General features: G+C 41.8%; 1 protein-coding gene across 3 annotated transcripts in view; it reads left to right on the top strand.

Moving 5' to 3' along the window:
* MAMDC2 (MAM domain containing 2) overlaps window positions 1-25,105 on the top strand; it is a 140,408-nt gene that overhangs the window by 39,189 nt on the left and 76,114 nt on the right. The window contains exon 2 of one of the 3 annotated variants that reach the window (XM_036117896.2): window positions 17,793-17,877. The exons of the other annotated variants lie outside the window; for them this stretch is intronic. Coding sequence (XP_035973789.1) covers window positions 17,808-17,877 — 70 coding nt within the window. The 5' untranslated portion in view covers window positions 17,793-17,807. The remainder of the gene's footprint in view (window positions 1-17,792; window positions 17,878-25,105) is intronic. 3 annotated transcript variants of the gene reach the window in all.

A 25,105-nucleotide genomic window follows, 5' to 3' on the forward strand; every position in this document is an offset into this window, starting at 1 on the left:
TGAACATTGGTCTGCAGAGAGAGCTTCTTGGTGGTTAGATGTTATGCAATTACAAGTGTTATTGCTACATATTATTCTTACTTTGTATGTGTTGAAACACTTAAAATTTATCATGCATTTGGTAGGATGGAGAATATTTTCATAGTCTCCTGTTTGTGCTTTAATACGCTATTGATTATGTTAACATTCATGCTGTTGTGATGCTTCATGTCATATAGAAATATATAAATTACTAATTAAGTCTTCCTCATCTTCTTATCCCATCTCCTTGCAGGAACCAATGTTGTCAGGGTGGTGGGCCATGTGTACTTTCCCACAATTCTTCTACATGTCTACAAACACAATTTCTTATTTTTATAATTTATAAAAGCACAGATATGTCTTCCATATGCACATATGTACATACTCCTACATACGAATATTTCCAAGTCAATTTAGAGATACATCATTCTTTTTAATAGTTACCTAATAGTCCATAATGTGGACTATAATCTATTTAATCATTTCCCCATTGCTGGCCGCTGTAGTTTTCCCTCTGTTCTTAACATAAAGACAAAAACAAAGGTGGCTGCTTCTGCATTTTTTTTCTCATATGCTTAATGTTGACCTTCACTGTCTTTTAAGTTACTCCTAATTAGGTACTTTTGTCCTTCACATAACATGATTTTTAAAAAATATATGCATTTTTAAGGCCCTTTATTAAGAAAAAAGGAAGAGAAAAATGCCTTGCTCTACAATGGTAGGTTTTGCAGGGGCAGTTGGTCTGGTTGCATGAGTATTTGGGAGTATTGTTTGTTTACATGGTCAGTTTCCTAGGTTCCCCTGTGTCATGGCCAATCTGTGTGACTCGGCAGCCAAACAGCTCTTCCTACATGGTGTCTTGTGGCCAAACACAAACTGAACGTCGAGGAATGGAAAATATTGCGAAGTTTCTAAATGGTCAGGAAGCTTTTAATTCCAAGACAGGTCTAGTTCCTATTTTGTGATTAAGAGGGTCAAAACGCCTCATTTTAAAGAATTCTTTTGAGTATTTACATTGCACACAAGAAATGAGAGTCTGTTTTACTTGGTGTTGAATGAAGAGAGATTTGCGGTCACGGGTTTGATGAGGTACCCCGACGCTTGGGCCTTCCTTTGCCATAGTAGTTCTGCATGAGACCGTTAGCTCACTGACAGGGGGCCTCTTTATGTACTTTTGTACCATGCCTAGCAGAAAGTATGTGCTCGGTAAATGTGGAGCATGCACATGGGTTTATATAGGGCTGAAAAGTGCCATTTTCTACAGGAGTCTTGCTGAGGAGGGACTCTCATGTTTGTTTGATGCAAAGGGGTGACTCAGAGTAGGGTAAGCGCTGGTCAGGCATAAGATTCAGTTTGGGAGTAGGAGGAGACCAGGAAAATGAGGTAATGCGGTTTGCTGTAGTGATAGATGCTAAATCAGATCTTGAGGGTGTTTATCTCGGGCTTAAGAGAAAGGGAAAACCACAAGATCCTTTCTGTAGGGGAGGGGATGGCCAAATTGGTAAATGGAGAAGCTGACTTTGGCTTTTTATGTGTCATTGTGATTGATGACCTGGGAGGGACTGTCCTTTCCTGCCCTTTGCATGGGGTGAACTTGTTATGTCTTATTTTTTGTAGTCGTCCCACCGGGTTCCTGTGCACCAAAGAATATTCAAAACAATAGAAATAAAACTCCAATTCTTCATATTGTGAGTTTGTCTGCAGTATGATTTTTTTTTCAAGTTTTTGTTTAAATTCCAGTTAGTTAACATACAGTGTAATAATAGTTTCAGATGCAGAATTTCGTGATTCATCACTTACATACATCACCAGGCGCTCATCACAGTAAGTGCCCTCCTTAATCCCCATCACCCATTTAACCCACCCTTCCACCCACCTCCCCTCTAGTAACCCTCACTTTGTTCTCTATAGTTGAGAGTCTTTTTCCTGGTTTGCCTTTCTTCCCCCACCCCCAATGTTCATCTGTTTTGTTTCTTAAATTCCACCTGTGAGTGAAATCCTATGGTATTTGTCTTTCTCTGACTTATTTCACTTAGCATTATACTCTCTAGCTCTATCCACATCATTGCAAATGGCAAGATTTCATTCTTTTTATGGCTGAGTAATATTCCATTGTGTGTGTGTGTGTGTGTGTGTGTACCATATCTTCTTTATCCATTCATTATTTGATGGTGTAGTATGATTTCTATGTATTTATCCACACAACACATTTCCATAGATCAATAAATAAAAATATAGTTTGGATACAATTTAAAAACCTTCAAAAATGGGGTGCATGGGTGGCTCAGTCAGTTAAGTGTCCAGCTCTTGATCTCGGCTCAGATCATGATCTCGAGGTTGTGGGATCAAGCCCTACCTCCACACCCAGCGCGGAGCCTGCTTGGGATTTTCTCTCTCCTCTTCTCTGTCCCTCCCCTTGTAAATAAATAAATAAATAGATAGATAGATAGATAGATTGATTGATTGAAAAGCTTCAGAAACAATGAAACTTCCTTACTAGTCCTCAGTCCTCCTGAGTCTCCTGGTGGCCTTCAAGACTTTAGTCATTCTCCCAAAGGCTGTAGAAGCTCTCAGATAGATTTGGCAAATTGGAGGTCCTATCATCATATGAGCTAGCTCCAGGTCCAATCTGCTGAGAGAAACAACCTTAAAAAGGTCATCTTTCCTGGAGGAGCTTGGAGACTGACACTGCTCAGTAGGCTGAGCAACTGAAATTGATTCACCTGTTACTTGCCTCTTGCCTGCTATGCTTGTGCGGCCTGTTCTTACTTGTGATGATCTCATTTCCAGGCAAAATAATAGGGATCCTGCCTGAACCTACCAGACTGTCCCAGCTCTGATGAGGTCCACGAGATGCATGTGGCTCAGCCTAATGGGCGGAGCAAATGCAAGGAGATGGGTAAATGGTTATAGGATTTTCCATCTGGCTTCTCGATACAGACCATCAAGTGTTAAGCTCTAAAGCCCATGGGGAGGAAATAGCCACCTCAAATGATTGTTGCGAAGCTCAAATAAGACAGTGTGGGTAGCAGCAGTCTACAGAAAGCTCTATGAATTAGAATTATTACTTGGGGGCGCCTGGGTGGCACAGTCTGTTAAGTGACTGACTCTTGATTTTGGCTCAGGTCATGATCTCTGGGTAGTGAGACTGAGCCCCATGTCAGGCTCCACACTTAGCAGGGAGTCGGCTTGAGATTCTCTCCCTCTCCCTCTGCCCCTCTCCCTGCTCATGCATGTGTGCTCTCTCTCAAATAAATAAATACATCTTAAAAAAAAAAAAAAAAAGAATTGTTACTTGTTCCAGAATGCAAAATTCATTAGGTAAAAACTGGGAGAACAGCTTTCTTCAAAAACCTAGCTTTACACTCCTGTAATTTTCTTATGCAAGTTAAGTCTGTAATTCACAGAGGAGAAAAGTTGGGGAAAGTATGTTCTCTTATCTCCTGTCACTGTTTTTTTTTTTTTTTTTAAAGCTTTTGCCTTAGTAGTTTCTGATTTAGAGTATTATTATCTTTTAATCTCAAAAAGTATTGGGGCATTTTTTTTACATATATTTTCTGTCTCTAAATCTAAGACTTTAGATTGGAGGCTGGCTGGGCTGCTCTTTATCTGAAAGGCAAGTCAAGAGCTCTTGCAACTTTATATCTAAAGAGCCTGTTCGGCAGGGCTGGCTGGAGAACAGTGCCAATCATAGAAGTTATTTTTCATTGAAGAGAGGCAGCTCCCTTTCTTTCAGACCTGCAAGCTTAAGAAGCAATTTCCTCTACCTGGTTCACTCTTGGCACTTAATACAGCGCCACCAGCCAATCGGAACTTTCTAATAAATGCCAGTATCCCTCCACCAGAGGAATGTTGAAAATGGCAAAATATATATATATATTTTTTTAAAAAGCTACAATAGGAATATTCCAGGAGACACTAATGATTACCAATAAAATTCGGAAGCATGTTCATCTTGGCTCTTAGTATCTTAGTACCTTAGTATCTTAGTATCTCTTGCCAAGGAGTAAGTGAAAAAAAAAAAAAAAAAGGAAACAGGACATTTTATTTTATTAGTAAAGTCAGAATCCAGAATAGCCAATGTGACCAAGTTTTGAAAACTGTGGAAATGAGCAGTGGCTGCAATTGTCTTTTCCCAAGAATGAGAACAATTTTCAGATATGAATGGGCAGTTTGTCCATTATTGCCCTTCTCTCTATATATGTATATATTCATGTTGTACCATTGATGGTTTAGCAGTAAAGGATATAGTTCAGTATTTTCATTTTAAGGTGTGTATCTAAGGGATTTTATAATTCTAGTTTTACAAAATTATACTTGTTTTGTGCTGAATTTTTGGAAAATAGTGCACATTTTAGGACTTTTATAAACTTTTGTTTGTTTTATAATCAAAGCAATAAAGGGCTCCATTCTTCAGTGAAAATGTTCCTGCATGGTCATAATGTCCCCTGAACCAGAGCTACTCCTGTCTGATTGATCCCTTATGACAGTCTGTTATATTGAAGAGCAATAACAATCGGCAGGCCAAAAGGCAGTTGTAACTGAAGACAAGGATGGTATTTCTCAATGAAAGAGCCCAGCAAGCTCCAGGTCAGGCCTTGTGTTCCATTCCCTTGGCTTCCTTCCCCTTTCCTCCTTACCCACAATTTCCTCAGTCTTCCGACCCCTCATCCCAAGCCAACGCCCAGCCTGCCGGGGACTTGAGAAAACCACAGAGATGATTGCCCTGTAGTCCCTCCAATTTATATTTATTGATGTAAAATCAGTGACCTGTTGTTATTGGGGAGATTCTTTAGCCAGACCCATTTGAGTGTGGAAGGCACACAGAAAAACATCTTGCTTCCATTTCAGGACAGCTGAGTATATTCTGGCTTTCCTGCTAGTTAGCTGAGAGATGTAAGAAGAGTTGAAAGAGGGGATTGTACTCAGACTTCTTAGATCTTTTCTAATGTTGATATTTTGTGATATGAAGAAACCTACAAAGAAACCAGCTAGGTATCACTTATGTCTCCTCTAATATGTCAAGTCCTCCTTGGTTTTAAAATACCAACTAGAATACTCTTCTCTTCTCCTGGCACACTCTCAATTTGTAAAATGTGAGGCTAGTTTTGTAAGGTGGGGGACTTGCAACCCTGAATCCTCTTACCCAGGTCTTTCATGCCCCTCACTGCCAGATCTGACCTCCCCACCTCCTATTTCACCACCTCCTTGTATTGTATCTTGGTCATATTCTTTGAGGCGTTATCATGCAGACAGCTCTCAATCATGGCGGACCTGACTTAAGATCATCAGAAAAGAGTAAATAATGCCATGAACATCTTTTTTGTTTATAGTTCTATCTCCAGGACATTGGAGCACTGCCTGGTATGGAGTAGATGCTCAGTAAATAGTGTGGATCTCAGGGCTGGTGCCACATCATCATGTCTTGGATCCCCCACAGTCACAGTCACACATTGGATAGGTGGCTCTAGTTCTCTGTTACCATTCCTCCCCATGCCCAACCATTACGCACAACTTGTTGTTTTTCTTCCTTCTACCTGATTCCTTTCCTAGATTAATCTATGAAAATTTCCTATTCACTAGATTCATAACCTTTTTTTTAAGATTTTATTTATTTATTTTAGAGAGAGAAAGAGAGAGAGCAGGGGGAAGGGCAGAAGGAAAGGGAGAGGGAAACTCAAGCAGACTCCATGCTGAGGGCGGAGCCAATGCAGGGCTTGATCTCAAAACCCCTAGATCATGACCTGAGCTGAAATCAAGAGTCAAAGGCTTAACTGACTCAGCCACCCAGGCACCCCTAGATTAATAATCTTATGTCCCATTTCATTTAGTGAATAAGGCATTTGAAATTAGTTTGGTTTTCCAATTATTGTTATGACCCACTGATACCATAAGAAAAAACAGCCAAAGAACTTTGAGATAAATGATAATGCTTGTCTTTGAATCCAAGAGACTTTGGGCTCTACTAATAGAGGAGTCACCTAAAGCAAACTTTCCTCCACTAATAATAGTACTTGGTCAGAGGGTAATAAAGTCTGAAGACAGATGCATGCATGAAAGTCATACCCAGGGATTTTTATTATCATGAACTCTATTTGAAGTGGTAGTAATAGGAAAATTAAACTTGTTTTAATATAGGACTTTATTACATCTAATAAATACATAATTCACTATATCTCACTTCTTCTAATCTACAAGTATAGGTACCCTAAAGGGACAATATGAAATCAAAGGTCAACATTAACACATGAAAACTGCACCACAGAACCCCTTGTTGTTCACAGCAGTGTTGGTCCTGGGATGACCTTCTGTTCCCAAATTAAGTGGGACAGGCTTTTGGAAAGCAAATTATCTGAAGTTTAGAAGGACAATACTTTTCATAGCCCCCACCCGATCACCAAGGAGTCTATTACTGAGGGACACAGACATCATCCTTAGGGTTTTAAGTCAAACCTTCCAGTGGAATATTGCAACTGGTTCCCCCAGGCTCCAGGGACCAAGTTCATTCCATCCGGGGGGGTACCAACTGGGAATTCTAGGGTGTAGAAGAGAAGATCATTCATTTGTTAGGGTCTTAGCTTTGTCAGAGCACCTCTTGCGTGGGGAGCTATCCAAGGTGCTGTCTGAACCTCCTTGTCTATTTTGTCCCAAGTGTTGACATATATTTCTGTGTATCTTGAGCTTACCCTTTTGCATTTGTCTAATCCTGAAACCATCTGTGTTTTCCAATTTGGATTCTTCCTGACCGCTACTTGCTTCCAAATCCTGAGATTTGTTGTGTTGCATTCATAGCTTGCCCTCAGCTGACCCTTTGCCTGCATCTTGTCTTGACTCTGCTTAGTCTGACTTAATTCTCATCCTCTCTCACCCCATCCCCTGCCTGGGTTTTGTGTATCTATAGCATATGTCAGCTAAGTGATAGAAATCAGGAGTTAATCAACAAGAAAAATTAAACCTCAAAATATATATGATTTTATTTTTGTATTAATATAAATTGCCTGAGTTCTATACGATTGAAAAAAGTAGCTTTCTAATAAGAAAACCATTAGTTATACAGAGGCTAGAAGGACAAATAGAACAATAATTTTAATTTATTATCTTTCAGCATGTTTGTTAAAGTAAATTAAATATTCATCTCCTGTTGGCAAGATCAATATTATTTTGGGAACATATATTTGTTATGTAGATTTTAATCATATTTGCAATTTTTACCTGAAATAAAGCAAAGCAAATTGTTTTGACTATAGTAGTGGATGGCAACTGGTGTTAAAATGTATTTTTTAAGATACATTTTTTAAAGATTTGGAGCACTCCAAATTTACATATAGTGTCAAAACTTGCCTGCAAGTGAATACATTTTTAATGTAATCATAATAATTGATGTTCCCATGGAAATGCTTTTATATGCTTTCATAGAAATTTTTGTTTCACCTGACTTCCACTACAACGTGTATGTTGTCTCTATAAGAAAAAGGAAATCCACATGAACTTAGAGTTCTGTGGATACACATCAGGTGTTGTGCAATTGATTGTGTAACAGCAAGTGCTCTCTGTTATTTCAGCTTCTTCTACAATGACACACTGTCTTGAGAATGAAAAAAACAAACAAACCTCCAAGCACACCACCCTCTGTTCTCTAGCTATGAAGAGATTGCCCGCCTTGAGTGTTACTAGTGGTGTTTATACTGGCAGTTAGGGCAGAACTATGACTGCATGGACCCGTCCCCGTTCCTTTTCCAAGTCCCCTGTATAACCACTGACCCACATTTCTAGGACGGTTCTTGAGATTAGGGATGCAGATCATTGCCGTTAATAATTTTTTTATGTCTGTGTAAAGCTAACAAACCCTCCAGGGATGGAGCTCTCTTGACCTTGGCTTCTGACCAACTCTTAGCATAGAGGCACCACATTTTTACTAGCCCCAGATGAGTCTTGACTCAATTTAGACTTTAGTATAAACAGAACTGGAACAGTCGACAGATCTGTTTTAGCAGTAGAACCCATTCTTCCAACAACACCTGTAAGAGAGCCTGACAAATAATCTAGATAAAAAGGAAGTGAGTTGCACAGATGGAAGTCTGGGACCCTGGTCCCCAGGACCCTCCCACCGCCTGAGGGGCTTCGGGGCTCCACGGAGATCTGTGTGAGAACTTCAGGTTGTCCAATTCCTTTGCTTTACAGATGGGGAAACTGAGGCTTGGAGAGGTTAACTCACTGTTCGTGACCCCACAGTGAGATAGGGGCAATGTTGAGACAAGAGGCAGGTCTCTGACCCCCTTCTGCTGCCCGGTTCACAACCTCTGCCTCCTGTCCTCCCCGTCCCCCATTTCTTCATGGTTGAAGGGAACAGATCGGCGCTCACTCTGACTTCTGTATTGACAGGGCTTCCCCCGCCCCCAACTAAAACATACTCTAATTCAAACTGCCTTAAACTAAAGGACTTCATCACCTAATGTAAATTAAAAGTTCAGGGGTATCTGGCTTCAGGTGCAAGGAAGGGCTTTAAAAAAATGCCGTCCAGCTCAGTCTCCTTCTCCTCATTTCTCTTGGGTCTGGCTTCTGCTGTGCCGGCTGCATTTTCAGGGGGCCTTCCTCATGGACTCCGACAGGGGGAGGCATCCAACATTCTTACAGCGAGTGGTTCCTGGGGAAAGAAGCCTTCTCCTAACAAAATTCTCAGAATCGAGCCTCATTTACCTGAGTAGGTCCATGTGCTCACTCCTGAAGCCACATATGGCCAGAGGGCTGGGGCGACCTGATTGGTCAGACCTGGGTCACGTGGCCACTCCTGGAGGTGGGGATTGGGGTCAGTGCCACTCAAACCATTTGGGCTGAAACTAAGGAAGAGCAGGTTCCGCAAGGAAGAAACAGGGTGTTGTTAACCAGAATGGTGAGGGAATGAATGCCCCAAGGTAAAAATGGCATGCATCTCCTGCAACATCCTCAACTCTTCATTGGCCTTTGAGGCTGATCCTTGAAAACAGAGGCAAGAAGGCTCTCCACAGAGCTGTCTGCTCTGTTGCTGCTTCTGCAGGAACCCAGACTCCTCTCTATTATGGACTCTTTCAGTGTATTATTGCTCAATTCGGGAATGTATAGGGATTTTAAAATTCTTCTTAAAAAGCACAGAATTTATTTATTGTTTTTAAGATTTTATTTATTTATTTGACAGAGAAAGAGAGAACAAGCAGGGGGAGCAACAGAGGGAGAGGGAGAAGCAGGCCCTCCACTAAGCTGGGAGCCCAATGCGGGGCTCGATCCCAGAACCCCTGAGATGACCTGAGCCGAAGGCAGATGCCCAACCAACTGAGCCACCTGGGTGCCCCCCAAAAACACAGAATTTAAATATACCCTATATTTTTGGAGGCAATTGGTAGAAATGTCCTGATATTCCATGAGAGGGTTTGACACAGCTTGATACATTTGAGTGTGTAGTCGGGAGTGGATGAAACAAGGTCAGAAAACTTCCAGAAAAGTCTCTAAACAGCACACAGTGTTGACACCCCCCGATTGCTCTGCTCTCCTGCGTCCCATTTCCCCTGGGGCAGTATGTTTGTACACGCCAAGCAAAGGATATGAACTGAGCAAGGCGCATTGCTAGGCCAGCTCAGGTGCACGCTGTCAGACATGTTCTGGGAGGGAAAGGGTGTCTTTAGGTTTCCTAGGTAAAAAATAATACAGACAGTGTTGAAAGAGCGAGATTGGTTTAGAGTATCACAGTGTTTATCTTGTAATTTTGCAGCAGGACTTAATTTAGGCTTCAACTAGAGGTATTTTAGGAGACTGGCTAATGGAAATGTGGACCTGGAAATCCAGAAACTTGTGTTCTTGTCTCAATTCTGCAATAGATTGTCTGGTTGACTTTGATCCAATTTCTCACTCTCTCTGAGCCTTGGTCTCCCAGTCTTGAAAAGTAAAGTTTGCCAATATAATAGCTGACTTTCACATAAATCAGTGTTTCATAGTGTACTATGCATACCATGGTGGTTCATAGGACTATTTTAGGTGACACATGCCATATTTTTAAAAAAATTATGCATATTTTCCCAGTTTTGTTGAGGTATAATAATATATAATAATATAATAATAATTAAATGTTGTATGTATTTTTTAATGTACTAGACTAATCAGCACAGCAATTCCCAAATTTCATGGCTACCATTGCTAAGGAACCAGGTAAAATAAATATCTTATTTTTAAAGACAGATATGGTTAAAGAAAAACATTAAATAATTGGTGCCTAGATAAAGCAAAACCCCAAGGGTGGGACATAAATTATAGAATTTGAGAAAACTCTGATGTACATGACCTCAATAAAAAAAACATTTTTTGATAGAATAGTATAATAATGATTTGACAGTTAGGGAATCTGAGACCATGCTTTACTGAGAACCTGTACTACACCAAATGCTGTACCAGGGACTTCCCATGCATGAAATTATTAAATTTTTAAAGTAAGAACTACCTGATTTTAAAACCATGTTCTTTCCACCAGCCACACTATCCCTCCAGGGCTCAGGGCTCACAGAGAGGTAAAAACATAATAGTTCAATATTTGTATATACCGTGGAATGATCACAGGAGTAAGTCTAGTTAACATGCATTACCATATATAGTTACGCAATGTTTGTCCTGTGATGAGAACTTTTAAGATCTACTCTCTTAGCAACTTTCAGATATGCAACACAGTATTATTAACTATAGTAATCATTCTGTACATTACATTCCCATGACTTATTCATTTTATAACTGGAAGTTTGTACCTTTTGACCTCCTTTGCCCATTTCGCGCCACCCCCCACCCCCGGCCCCTGCCACCTCTGTCAGCCACCAATCTGTTCTCTGTTGCTATAAGCTTGGGTTTTTTTTGTTTTTTTGTTTTTTGTTTTTCAGATTCCACATATAAGTGAGATCATATGGTTTTTGTCTTTCTCTGGCTGATTTATTTCACTTGGCCTAATGCCCTATTTTTCCATAGTGGCTGCACCAGCCTGCATTCCCAGCGGCAGTGTACAAGGTTTCCCTTTTCTCCACATCCTTGCCAACACTTGTTATTTCTTGTGTTTTTGATACTAGCCACTTTAACAGGTGTGAGGTGATGCCTCATTGTGGTTTTGATTTGCATTTCCCTGATGATGAATGATACTGAGCAATTTTTCATGTGTATGTTGGCCGTCTTAATGTTTGGGAAAATGGCTATTCAGATCCTCTGCCCATTTTTAATCAGATTATTTATTTACTATGGAGTTGTACGAGTTCTTATATGTTTTAGATATTAACCTCTTATCTAATATATGATTTGCAAGTATCTTCTCCCATTTGGTAGTTTGCCTTTTCATTTTGTGGATGGTTTCCTTTGCTACGCAGAACCTTTGCTATATCTTTCAATTATGTACCATTCTGTATTCAATAATAATAATAATAATAAAAGTTTTAGGAAGTTGAGTCCCCATGGAGAGTGTGGTCCTGGAGCCCTGAGAGACATCATTTGCCACCCCTTTCCTGACTCAGCATGGACCACTGCTGTGCTGGGGAAAGACACACAGACACAGGCTAGCGTGTGCAGAAACTTCTGGAAGGCTGGATCACAGAGGTTAGAAAGGAGAAGGAGCCACATCTCAGCCCTTTATCTGGGAAGGTCCACAGTGATCCTCAAATCAAATAGTCTCTTTTCACAGAAGAAGTGGCCTGGAGCCTGGGGTTGCCAGGTAAAATAGATCTGAATTTCAGATAGTAGACACAGAGCCTGACATCATTGTGTGCATGGTCAGACCGAGGTTCAGCAGTGAGAGAACAAAAGGAAAAGAGCAAACAGATAAAAAGAGTGCTTCTCAAGCCGGTTTGATGTGAGAGCCACCTGCAAGGATTCTGCAAATTCTATTTTTAGTAGGGTAACGAACCATCCCAGTCTGCCCAGGTTGGAAGGGTCTCCCAGGACGTGGGCTGATGTCTGGGCCTCCCTCGGTGATTCCAAGGTACCTCCAAGATTGAGAACTGCTGGATTAGAAGGAATGTAGAACATGTTGGCTCTTGACCTCGGGTAAGACTGTCTGGCAAATGAGGCTTTCTCAGCCCATGTGAATGTGGTTACTTACACAGACAGGGAGAGAGTGTATTCATGGACTAGACCAGGCATCCCACTAACTTGGGAAAACAGACTTGGAAGGAGCAGGGGTCTGGCTCAGAGTGGACAGGGAGTGGCTCTGGTTAGTATGTCAGAGAAACCCAAGACTGCCCAAGTCAGGGTTCTCCAAGCCACCCCCAGGTACACAGAACAAGCCGCAGGGCCTCTTTATAAACGAGATTAATTGGGAGGGAACAGACCTCAGAGACAAAATTGCCCCAGACAACAAAGGACAGAATGAAACTTTTTAGCCCACCGGGCAAACCTAGCTACTCTTCTTTGCTCTGTTAATAGATGCAGTTCTGTGTTCAATTGTGTTTGAAAAATAAAAAGTTTTAAAGCAATAAATCTAAAGCAGATCACTCATTTAAAAGATATTCTGGGATTTACTTTCATTTAAACCCTTCTTTCTATTATTATGTTCAACCATTGTAAGTTATGTCTTCTCTGTAATGCAACAACAAAAAAATGTCTTCCCCTCTATAGCTATATTTTCTTTTTACGTTGAATGTTCTTATTCCTACTTGCCTTTATACTTTATAATAGGTATAAAATGCTGAATTTGAAATGAGAAAGTGCAAATAAAAGTAAATATGTATGTATATCTATTTTTATGTAAACATATATATTTAAAATAAATTCAGATTTATTTATTTACCTGTACTGTGGTGAAATTTTCATAAGCACTCCTATCTTATTCTGGTTCGAATGAAGCTGAAATGTGTATAGCTCCTTTTGTTTGACAAAATTGCCTTGCATAATGCATGAGTAAAAATATCCAGCTCTGCTCTCAGCAGCGTTATTGGCAAAACTGGTAAGATAGGGTGTTAGAATCTCTTATAAGTCAAAATAAGAAAATTTCCTTGTAAATGAACACATAGTCCATGGAAGAAGGACTCATTGGAAGGTGCACTCAGGGGACCTGCCGGAGTGCGTTCGGTAACCTGCGGTCTCCTGAGGTCATTAGCCTCCACATTTCCTAGTTTCCAAGGAATATCTTCCCCACCTGGCAAGTTGTGTAGTGGAAAATGTGTTCTGAGAACTGACTTTTTTGGTAGAACAAACACTATCAGATAATGCAGCCTTTTCTTCTGTTTTCATACTTCTTTGTTAAACATCATATCAAGCGCATCTCCCTTTCCAAATATTCCATGACCTTTCGCTGTGGGTTCATCATTTGGTTTTCTGTTGATGGTTGCTAAGGTAAACTTCTCTTCTTAAACTGCCACTGGGACCAGCAGGGTTTAAATCTGCACCCTTCCCAGACCCTACAAAGGAGGATGGAGCCAACATCTGTGGTAGTGGTTTCGGATGTTGGTAGATTGTTTACACTGGAGATTGCCTGCTGGCGTTCATTTTTACTTTTGCCAGGCTTAATGCTTTGTAATCTTTTAAGACTACTTTTGCAGTGTTAGCCAGGATATGAGAATAATTTCCCCGTTGTCAGGGGGAACGAAGATGGCATTCGAGAAGTCTATGCAATGCTGACCTCATCATTTCCCGATGTATTGCTGATCTCTGCACTTTGGAACTCCTCGAAATTTGAAGCTGATAAAACTATAGTTCTCTTTAATCTAGAAATGTCACACACTGAAGCATTTTCTGAATGCCTCCCATAAATTTTGCATTCCAGAAAGGCAAAGAATTGTGTGTTTTAACAATCCTTTGTGTATCTTGACATAATGAGAATTTGAGTTTTGGGAAGTTAACAGTAGGAACATACATGAAAATATTAAGTGTAGTGTGGGTTGCCATTGAAATTACAGCTCACATTAAATGCCACATTTCCTAGGATAACAGTAAATTGAATTGAAATTCAAACCTAATGAGAAATCTCCATAATAAAAAAGACTTTTAATGTATCCTTTATATGTAGACATAACAAAAGAAATCTATCATCAGGAAGTTTATTCATTTCTTTAAAAATATAGAGAGCATCTACCAGGAGGCAGGTAGATGTGATATTGCCTTTATATGCTTAAAACCTAGTGAGGAGTACAGGTAAGTATATTACCTGGAAAAAGCAGTATCTAAACAGGATCACCATGTACAGTTGTCCAGGTTGTGCACTGCACAACAGTACATAGTGGCCCTCTTGAGCTAAGACCTGAATGAAGTGTAGGAGTGAGCTAGGAAAGGAGGCAAGAGCTGGTAGAGTGGAATGTATGAAGGAAGGGAGATGAAAGAGTATCCTAGGTAAAGGAAACATCATGTGAGAAGTCCTGGAAGCAAGAGAGAGTGTGGCACCTTAGCTTAGAGGAACTAAAAGAAATTCTGTGCTGCTGTGTAGACTGTGACAAGGATGTGGTGGTGAGCTATGGCAGCCAGAACATCAGGGTCTTATAAATCAAGGACAGTGGCGATTCTCTCGGGTGTTCTGCCAGGAAGCGATAGAAACACTGTGGCTACCATGTGGAGATCAGATTCGTGGGGCAAGATTCCCTGCTGAAGCAGGGAGGCTACGTCAATACTCCAGGCAGAAGGTGGTGTTCTAAACTGGAGCAGGACAGGAGACCTGGTGGAATGGATGGCTTGGAGAGGAATTTAGGAAATTAAGTCATCAAGACTGATAGAATTTTGGAGAAAGAGGGAGATGGAGGAATCAGTGAAGATGCTGAGATTTCTTGATTGCTCACTGGGTAGTCAGTCACTCAGATTTGGAACCCAGAGGAAGAACAGGATTGGGGCTAAAGAGAATGGGTTTGTGTCCAAGTGGAGAGGCCCACCAGGAAGTTGGACATATGGGTCTGGAAGGTAATGAGGGATCAGGCTGGTGATACAGATTTGGGAAGCTGAAAGTCAGGGGGTGTGCATCAGACTGGTGTTTGAAAAGCCTGTAGCAGAAACAACTAAGTCACTGGTTTAAACTTGCATTTGCGGGGCGCCTGGGTGGCTCAGTTGTTAAGCATCTGCCTTCGGCTCAGGTCATGATCTCAGGGTCCTGGGATCGAGCCCCGCATCAGGCTCCTGCTCAGCAGGAAGCCTGCTTCTCCCTCTCCCACTCCCCCTGCTTGTGTTCCCTCTCTCGCTGTCTCTCTCTGTATTAAATAAGTAAAATCTTTTTAAAAAATAATAAAAGAAAAGTAAACTTGCACTTGCTTTTTGCTCCATCATGATGAAAAGTGCAGAGGTAAGAAGTCCAGCCTGGTTGGAAGACTGCACAATATGGGCAGGAACCCAGCCCCTTCAGTGGTTCTGCCAGGCCCCCATGGCTATGACTCCCATCCTCAGGTCACCTGCTAGAGTGACCAACTGTGTCAGTTTGCCTGGGACTCAGAGGGCTCCCAGGATATGTGACTTTTGGTTTTCAAGCTAGGAGAGTCCCAGGCTAACTGGGATGAGTTGGTCACCCCAGTGACCCCCTGGGTTTAACACGGCCACTGCGACTCCACTCCAACCCCACTGCGTCCACAGCTCAGAAGGGAAGACAAGCAAACTGCGTCAGGCCCATCTTTAAAGGAGCTTTCCTGGAAACCCCATCCAACAAGGTCCTCTTCCATCTCTGTGTGGATCTTCGTCACTGTCCACCTCTGCATGCAGGGATGGCCTTGCAGTCGCAGGGGCCTGGCTCAGTATAGTCCCAGCCCCCATCAAGCTAGGCTTCTTCAGAGGAAGTGGGAGAGAACGGATAGTGGGGAGGCAGTTCCTGCTATAGGGAAAAAGACTCACTGGAGTACAGAAACCAGACCCACATCCACTTAACACAAATACTTAAGGAGACAAACAAAGGTGAGAAGATCTTAAGAAGTCTGAGAAGAGCAGGTGGAAGGTAGGAGCAAAACCAGGAAAGACGGTATCATCGAACACAGAGGAAGAAAGCATTTTGCAACCAAGGAGAGTCACAGAGGTTAATGCCGCTCCTGTAGGATTTTATGAACAAAGCCACCTCTGAGGTGAAAAGCGCCACATTTTCCTGTGGAAATTCTCCTCACTCCCCAAAGGCCAAACACCCCAGATATGGGAGAAGCTGCTGAATTACGGAGAGGAAGAAGCGAGACCCCAGCTGCCCCCATGGCCTTCTCCCAGAACCAGGACCCATGTTGGCAGCAGCTGGTCACACGCTGGTCAGCGGGTCTGCCCTGGGCCTCCCCGTGTCTTCCATGTTGATGCTGAGGGGTGGTGGGGGAGGAAGGTTTCCCAGTACCAGTGCACAGCAAGGTGGCTTCCAGCCCCTGCACACATGCATGCAAAGTTTCTACAGTTCTGCAGTCCGGGGCACAGCTCCACTGGTGAGAGGCGGAAATTCTTCCTGAAATGGATACTGGGAAAGCCGAAAAGCCCATTTCCACAGCAGGAAGAGGGATCCCCCTGCCCACCGGGATGGTGCTAAAGCCCATACATGGCAGTTTGAAGCTGCTGTTTAAATGCAGGATTTCCTTTCTCTGAAAGCAAAGCGGTATTTGAAACCTTCCCCAACCTTCCCTCTGCTATACCAGAGGTTTCATTCTGGAAGGGGTTTCTTACCACTCGGGACCAAAATAGGGCTGCAAATGCCAGTCACTTCTTCTTAATTATAGATCATTTTATCCATTACATTTCAGAAGTGGGTCCTGCCTATAAAGTCACCCTACAAATCAGCCCTCCTCAGTGCATGGCTTTCTGGCGGGATTTAGATTTAAATGCATACCTTTCAGAGCTCATTCATCTCTTTATGCATGGAAGCTAACTAAACGTCAGGGGTTTGGAGCAGTTTTATTGAATGGGAATGAAAAGTTTCTTGAAACTCTGTCATTATTAGGGACCTCATATGGCAAGGAGAGGGTAGAAGAGAAGCCATTCCCATCAAAAACTCTTACTGAAAAGAGATGTGCCTTGCAAAACTATGTAGGGAGACCTTTTCTAAGGCAGCAGGGAGGTTGGAAGTCTGGCAGACTTGCTTATGTTGGATAATACAGAGCACCCTGTTGTCTGACACCAGGGGTTCAGTCTAGCACAGAAATGGATTACCCACAAAATGTACACACAGTACCTTCTCCTCAGCGCAAGTGAGTAAATACTTACTAGGACACTGGGCTGGAACTCTGGGTTGTGTCTTGTACTTATGAGTCTCTGCCAGTGCCGCCCTCATGCTGAATGGCTCTTTGTTGCCCTAGTCCCCACTCCCCAGCAGTATCTACAGGGGATAATGGCTGGGGTCTTCCGAGCCCAAGACTGCAGAGTCTCTGTCCACTGTCACAGATGTCTTATTCTGCATGCATTGATTCTAACCTTTGATCTGTTACCATCCTTTGTGGGTGGTGGGGAGGTGTAGTACTGTAGATCACTTATAAGGCATACCCTAACTTTATAAAACTCTACATGTTTAGAAACCTTCCACATTCAAGGCAATATGATAAAAAGTTAATCTGGTTATCATGTTATCAATATGAAGAGTATGTGTAGAAAAGCCTATATGGGCTTCCACATAGAAACATCAATTCCTCCAGGATTCCACAATAAGGAAAAAGAAAAAAACTTTGCTCTCCTGCTATAAGAAGATGAATACAAGTATGAAAAGATAAATTAATAAAGAGACAGACAAGGAAATATTTGGAGGCAGTGTGGAGCAGGGGGGAAAGCATGGACTTGGAGCCCAACCTTGGTTGACTAGCTGTGACCATGGACTACTGCATTAACCTTCCTGTATCTCTGTTTCCTCCCTTGTAAAGTGGAAATTCCGCCTGATGGGATCATCTGTCAGGATTGAGAGGGAAGAGCACAGGTCAAGAATCCAGTACCTGCAACACAACAAATGTCAATTCCCTTTGGATCTTTGTTTTTTATCCATATATATTCATAGATTGATTTAGTAAACCACAGAAGATACTGGTAAATCTAGAAACAGAAGGTGAGAACACTTGATGCAAACCATAGAAATTTGTGATTTTTCTTAGATTATTTTCAGAACAGAACATTCTTCTGCCAGAAGTAATCAGTAGATTTATTAATTATTGTGAGTCTGATTGAGGAACAAAGCAGATATTCACAATCCCAAATATTTAATACAGTTTTTTACATTTGAGAAATGCTATGCTATTTATTTTCCAGCAACATAGTCAACAGTTTTTGAGAACCCCTATGCCTGCTGCATTTTGTATACATTTGACTTTTTAATTTTTTGAAAGTCTTTGATGTGCAAAGAAAGCAAGACTCCTTCCAAATGTAAGGTGATGGCTTAGACATAATTGAAGATGCAGTTCCGTGGGGGCTTCCTCTCCCCACAATAGGCAAAAACCCTTATGAACGTCTCCTAGGTGCTTTGCATGCATTATTGTCCAGACTGCTTTGATCAGCTGGTAGATCTGGAAGATGATTGTCATAGCAGAGAACGCAGCTGGACCATGGAATGCGACCGCCTGGGAGGGGCTGAGGTGTGCGCACAGCCGTGCAGCAGGCACGAGGGAGAATGGTTACAGCTGCAGATGGATCTCCCATGCAACGGGCGGGAGTTGGCGTCAGACGGGCCAAACGATGGGCAGCAGGTAGAACCAGGGGTATTAGTGAGGTCCACCGCGAGATGATGAGATGGGTTAGCCATTAGGGGGAGTATGCTGATCGGATATCGGGAAAAATAAGAACTAACATTTATTAAGAGTTGACCACAAGCCCTTGGGCACGGTGCTAAGAGCTTTACTTGTGTTACCTTATTTAATCTTCTTTGAAACTCTGCAAAGTCAGTATTTTAGCATCCTCATTTCACCAGTGAAGGAAGCTAGTGTCAGATAGAATAAGTAACTGACTCAGAGTGCCATGATTTGTAAGTGGTGTGATTGGGATTTGAACCAGTGTTGGACTGGAGAAATAACCGCGTACCCACTCTGCCATGGGCTTCTACAGGCGGGACCCCATCCAGGGAGGCAGACAGTAAGGCGTTAGGGAAATCTGGTGAGAAGGTCATCGCCTGAGTTCAGGGCCTGGACTTCAGCCCCAGGAAAGAAGCTGCCAAAAAGAAGGCCATGTCCTTGTGTTAGACGTGAGTCGTCCTAAGAGCTAACAAAATAGAGACGTAGGCGTCATTATCAGACCTGGGTCATGAGGTTTCGCCCAGGATCATACCAGGAGTAAATGTGCTGAACTCCACTTTGGATGGTGAGTAATCCTGGGTGAGTGCCCGGGGTGGCTTAGCTGTGAGGATGGGCGCTGCTGAGGATGGGCAGCCAGGAGGGGCCCAGCGCTGAAAAGCACAGAGGTGTAGACGTCAACATGGAAGGGTCAAGTAAGGTGAATGGAGGGAAGACTGTTGTCACTACCAGCATTAAAAAGGTGCTGCTGGTCCGCTACCTGAACGCATATTGGCTCTGAACCACACTGGACAAAACGGAGGCAATATAGATTTCTCACTATCTCTGGAACCACTAAAGGACCCCCCCCCACCCCGATGATAAGAGAAATAACTAACAATTAACATTACAGCGTACAGAGCATTTTTATAGACATCATTTTCATTGGGTTCTCACAGTGACTATAGATGGGAAGTCACATCTCATTTGAGCTTGAATTTGTGTTCTTAAGTCGGCACAAAAGGTAAAAATCAGATACCATCAAAACTGCCCTTGAAACTTCCTTAAATTATAGAGTACAGTGTGCGCGGTTTTCTATATATTATACTACTTCTATGTACAACAGAGCTGATTTCCTTTTTGTGTTGAAATATATAAATAGATTTTATGTAGTGGCTATTTGTATGAACTCATTTCATGTGTGTATGTATATGTTACAGTGGTTGGGTCATTTGTAGTTGGTTGGTTTGTTCGTTCGTTTGTCTGAGTACGTCGAGTGCTTTCCCAAATATTGAATGTATACGTAATAGGACTCCACTAATTTGTTATTCCCATTTTGCAGATAAAGAAACTGATGACACAGTAAGCCTATGCGTGATAAAACTTTAAACAAAGGTTACGATTTACAAATCTCGGGTCAGGTCCGCTGCACCATGCGGTCACCCTGGCATGACCATCACACCTGAAGGACAATACGTGCATCAGCAAACAGAAGTGCAGTGATACCAAGAAGCCCCCCATGATTTCATGTCCTGGCCTTGCTGTCATAGTGATGGCCTGGGATTTAAGTCCCAGCACACTGTGCACTGACTGTTAGAAGTCATTAATACGGTGAGCTCTAGCTGTGCAGATATGTTTAGCAATTGAATGATCTCAGAACTCTGTTCTTTATGTCTGCCTTCACTGAAACAGAACAGATTTTCCTGTTGTTTTCTGATGCGTGCATGTGACTAGAAGACATTCAGACCCTGAGGTTCATGGAACCTGACCTTTTTGTCGGGGTGGTTTAATTATTGGTTTTCATTGCTGACTTCCTTTAAAAAAAATCTATTTGGAAGTTTATGGCCCTTTTCTGACCCATCGTAAAGATTTTATCATTTCTAATAAATGTCTTATAAATCAGTTCAAATTGCCTAAGCAACAGTATTTGAAGAGTGTCCTTCGCTCCCCTCCTGCCATCATGACTCCAACACTGTGGCCAATAAATCTCTCCCCAGACCCTTGGCCTGATGCGTCAGTCAACATCCCAATCTGCATGTGATCTTTGCCGTTCTTTGCCTTTTTCTTATTTGTTTGTGTTTACTTTAACATCTCCAGAACATTGTTTTCTTTTCTTGTTGGTTAAAAAAGGATAAGAAAGGGAATGATGTTAGCAAGAATGGTGCAATGAGGACTTCAGAAAATCCTGTCCCCATAAAAGCCATGAAAACAGTCAACAGTTGTGAAAATCAACTTTTTAAGAGCTTGAAATTACTCAAAGACTTGCAACATTGGGAGTATTTATTTATTACATAAATCAGTGCAATAGAATTGAGAGTTCAGAAATAAATCCTTGTATCTATGCTCAATTGATTTTCAGCAAAGATGCCAGAACAATTTAATGGGCAAATATGAACTCAAAATAGATCAAAGTCCTAAATGTAATAGCTAAAACTATAAAACTCTTAGAAGAAAACATAGCTGTAAACCTTTATGACCTTAAATTACACAATGGTTTCTTAGCTATGACATCAAAAGCACACACAACCAAAGCAAAAATAGGAAATTGGACTTTATCAAAATTAAAAACTTTTGTTCTTCAAAAGATACCATCAAGAAAGTGAAAAGACAACCCACAGAATGGGGAGAAAAATACTTGCAAAACATGTATCTGATAAGATCTAGAATATATAATCTCTTATAATTCAACAATAGAAAAAGAAGTAACCCGATTTTTTAATGAGCAAAGATCTTGAACAGACATTTCTTCAAAGATGATATGCTGGGGTGTCTGGGTGGCTCAGTTGGTTAAGCATCCACCTCTTGATTTCAGCTCAGGTCATGATTTCAGGGTTGCGAGATTGAGCCCCCTGTATCGGGCTCCGTGCTGGGCTTGCAACCTGCTTAAGATTCTGTCTCCCTCCACCCCCAACCGCTCTAAAAACAAAAAACAAAAAACAACCAAACAAAAAAACAGATAACATGCAAATGGCCAATAAGCACGTGAAAGAATGCACTACGTCATTCATTATTAGAGAAATGCAAATCAAAAGCACAATTAGATACCTCTTCACATCTACTAGGATGGCTGTAATAACAAAAGATGGACAGTGACAAACTTTGGTGAACATGTGGAGAAACTGGAACTCTCATACATCCCTAGTGGACATGTAAATGGTGTTGCCATTTTAAAAAACAGTTTGGCAGTTCCTCACAAAGTTAAACATAGAATTATCATTGACCTAGTAGTTCTACTCCTCCACGTATACCTAGGAGAATTGAAACTTGTGTTACATAAAAACTTGTACACAAATGTTCATAGTAGCATTATTCATAATAGCCAACAGGTAGAAAAAAACCCACATGTCCATCAACTGATGAGTGATTAAATAGCAGTATATCCATAAAATGGAATATTATTCAGCCTCATAAAAGAACGAAATTTTAATACATGCTACAATGTGGTGAACTTTGAAAACATGATGCTAAGTGACAAAAACCAGTCACAAAAGGCCACATGTTATATGATTCCGTTCATTTGAAATTTCCAGAAAAGGCAAATGAACAGAAACTAACTCTATGGTTCCCAGAGGCTAGCAGCTGGGACAAATGGGTATGGGATTTCTTTTTTGGGTGATGAAAAGATTCTGGAAATAGTGGTGATGGTTGCAGAACTTTGTGATTATAGTAAAAACCACTGAATTGTTTTAAAAGGGTGAATTTTATTGTGTGTAAATTATTCCAAGATTAACTTACAGATGTCAATCCAGATAGAATAAGTGAAATATATCGCTTCTCGGCCCTTTGGCTAAGATTGAGCGTAGAATAAATGAAATATTTCCCACACAAAGAAGACCTCATTAACTCAGTAGTAAAATGATTCTTTTTAATAAAGTAAGAAGAAACAACTCACCAAAAACAGTATCAATTTGTTCTAGAATAGCGATTTTATTAGTGAGAGTCCAGGGAAGGGCACCGTCCCTGATATCAATATCTTCCTCATTCTTTCTTCATTTTCTAAAACTTCTTCAAAATTTACCATGTTCCTTCTAGTTTAGTTTAACTCTAACATGACTACAACTAGTTCAATTTAACTCTTTATAAAGACACTGAAGCTACAAACAAGGATAAAGCAAATAGTTTCAACTCAGGTACTAACTCAGATTGATTGGTAAGTGGCTACATGGAACACTGTTTAGAAGGATTCTGAGGCTATATCCAGGCAAGGCAGAAAAAAAAAAAGTAGTGATTAAGAAAATCTTTCTTGAGCTTGGCAAAGTTAGTAGAGGAGATGGGCAACACTTGAGCTCATTCTTTAATCTGGGAAAATGCATTATTCTGCTGTGAATGCAAAATCAGTTAGGGAGATAAATCTGGATGGGTTGTAATGCAGATAATAGGCACACTTACACAGCATGGCCTGAAAAGAAATTTGAGGTCTCTAGTTTACATGCAAAATCCCAGTGTTTTGAAATAGCCAATATTTATGGCTGAGATATCAAGATCTCTCAATAAATAGCACCAACTTTCATACTGTATACTATCAAGATATTTTAAATAATACATTGTTATAGTATGTGCTCTCAAAGGTTCTTAATATGAGAGCATTAGCATAGGCTTATAATAAAATCTGATATAGTGAGAGATTATGTCAGGAGAGATTTTTTTTAAGTTTTTATTTAAATTCCAGGTAGTTAACCTAGTGTAATATTAGTTTCAGGCATACAATATAGTGATTCAACACTTCCATACATCACCTGGGGCTCATTACAGCAAGTGTCCTCCTTCATCCCCCTCACCTTTCTCCCCCATTTGCCCAGCCACCTCCCCTCTGGTAACCCTCAGTTTGTTCTTTATAGTTAAGAGTCTGTTTCTTGGTTTGCCTCTCACTCTTTTTTTTCCCCCTTTGCTCGTTTGTTTTGTTTCTTAAATTCCACATATGAGTGCAATCATATATATTTGTCTTTCTCTGGCTGATTTATTTCACTTAGCATAATACTCTAGCTCCAAGAGAGATTTTTTTTTTTTTTTATGGCAGTCACTGAAAAAATCAAGATAATCACCAGTAGATGGACTCTCTGAGCCGAGCAGCACACATTTACTTAACTTTGAGTTTTACCTCCAAGTGGAACTGTCTCCTCCCTCCTCTACATGCTACAGTACCCAGTCCTTTCTTTGATAGATAGGTGTCAAAAGGGGGCTCCTGGGTGGCTCGGTCAGTTAAGCATCCAACTCTTGATTTCGGCTCAGGTCATGATCTCAGGGTCGTGGGATCGAGCCTTGCGTTGCGCTCCACACTCAGCGGAAGTCAGCTTGAGATTCTCTTTCTCTCTCCCTCTTCCTCTGCCCCTCCCTCCCCCAAAATAAATAAATCTTTTTTTTTTTTAAAGGTGTCTAAATAATGAGTCCTATTTCTCTGGCAGATATTGTAAATCTTTGCTTCTCAAATGTGGTCCCCAGACCAGCAGCATCAGCATCCCCTGGAACTTCTCAGAAATGCAATCCATTAGAATTGCAGCATCACCCCAGACCTACGTGGTGGCAGCTCACGGGTGGGCCCAGCAATCTGTTTGCACAGGGCCCCCGGGTGACTCTGCGCTCAAGTTTGAGAGCCAGTTCTGTGAGTCGTTTCCTTCCAGAAGTGGGAAAGGCAGTAGGGAGGGGGAGAATTGAGCCTGCAGGGCAGCAGGCTTGGCCCAGGATGGGAAACTCCAGCGGACACAATGAGGAGTTGTTTTTTCCCTCTGCTTACCCCATGTGCCAACTCTCTACTTCTTCAGAAAAGGTTTGAAGTGCTCTCAGGAGCTCCCCTAGTCACCATGCCCACCGCACTACCAGCCTGCTTCGAGTCCCTTCTATGGGGACAGTAACGGAAAGCAGGAAATGAGGATGGCACTTATATATTGCCTCATGTCACAGAGAAGCTGCCCTTTCTGTTTAAAAAAGAGTTGTCCTCAAGAGCCCCAGCCTAGTGCTTCCAAACCCAGCAGGCCCCACAGCTAGGAAATGGATGTGAAGCACTTAGAACAGCACCTGCTTCATAGTGAGAGTTCACTCTGTGCAGGGAGTGATGGTGATGGTGGCAGTGAGAGCAAGGGCCAGATTTCCCCACAGGGATGCCTGGGTTGGCATCTAGAAGCAGTTGCTATTTGTACTGGGTGGGTGGTCGCTATGTTGAAAGACTGCCCACTGGAGACAGATGTTGATCTTGAAACCCTTTGCAGGCCAGCGAGACTCCCTGAAGACAGCGCCCTAACTGTGAGGCTGGCCATCAGCTGAGGCTCCTCTGGCCTGTCAGTACTCACCACAAAGCCCAGGGGCCTGGCTGGGGTTGGCGTTTGGGGTGATGAGCATGGGAGGAGGGGCTGAAGAAGATCAGGTAAAGCAAGGAGGAATTTCAGAGCCTTTCTAGTAAGAGTTTGGTGTTGGGGAGCCTAAAATGCAAGGAGTGGAGAGGTGGTCCCAGGATGGAATGCAGCCGGTGAGATGCTGGCCACAAATGT

Source organism: Halichoerus grypus, chromosome 14 (genome assembly GCF_964656455.1).
Source record: "Halichoerus grypus chromosome 14, mHalGry1.hap1.1, whole genome shotgun sequence".
Taxonomy (NCBI): Eukaryota; Metazoa; Chordata; class Mammalia; order Carnivora; family Phocidae; genus Halichoerus; species Halichoerus grypus.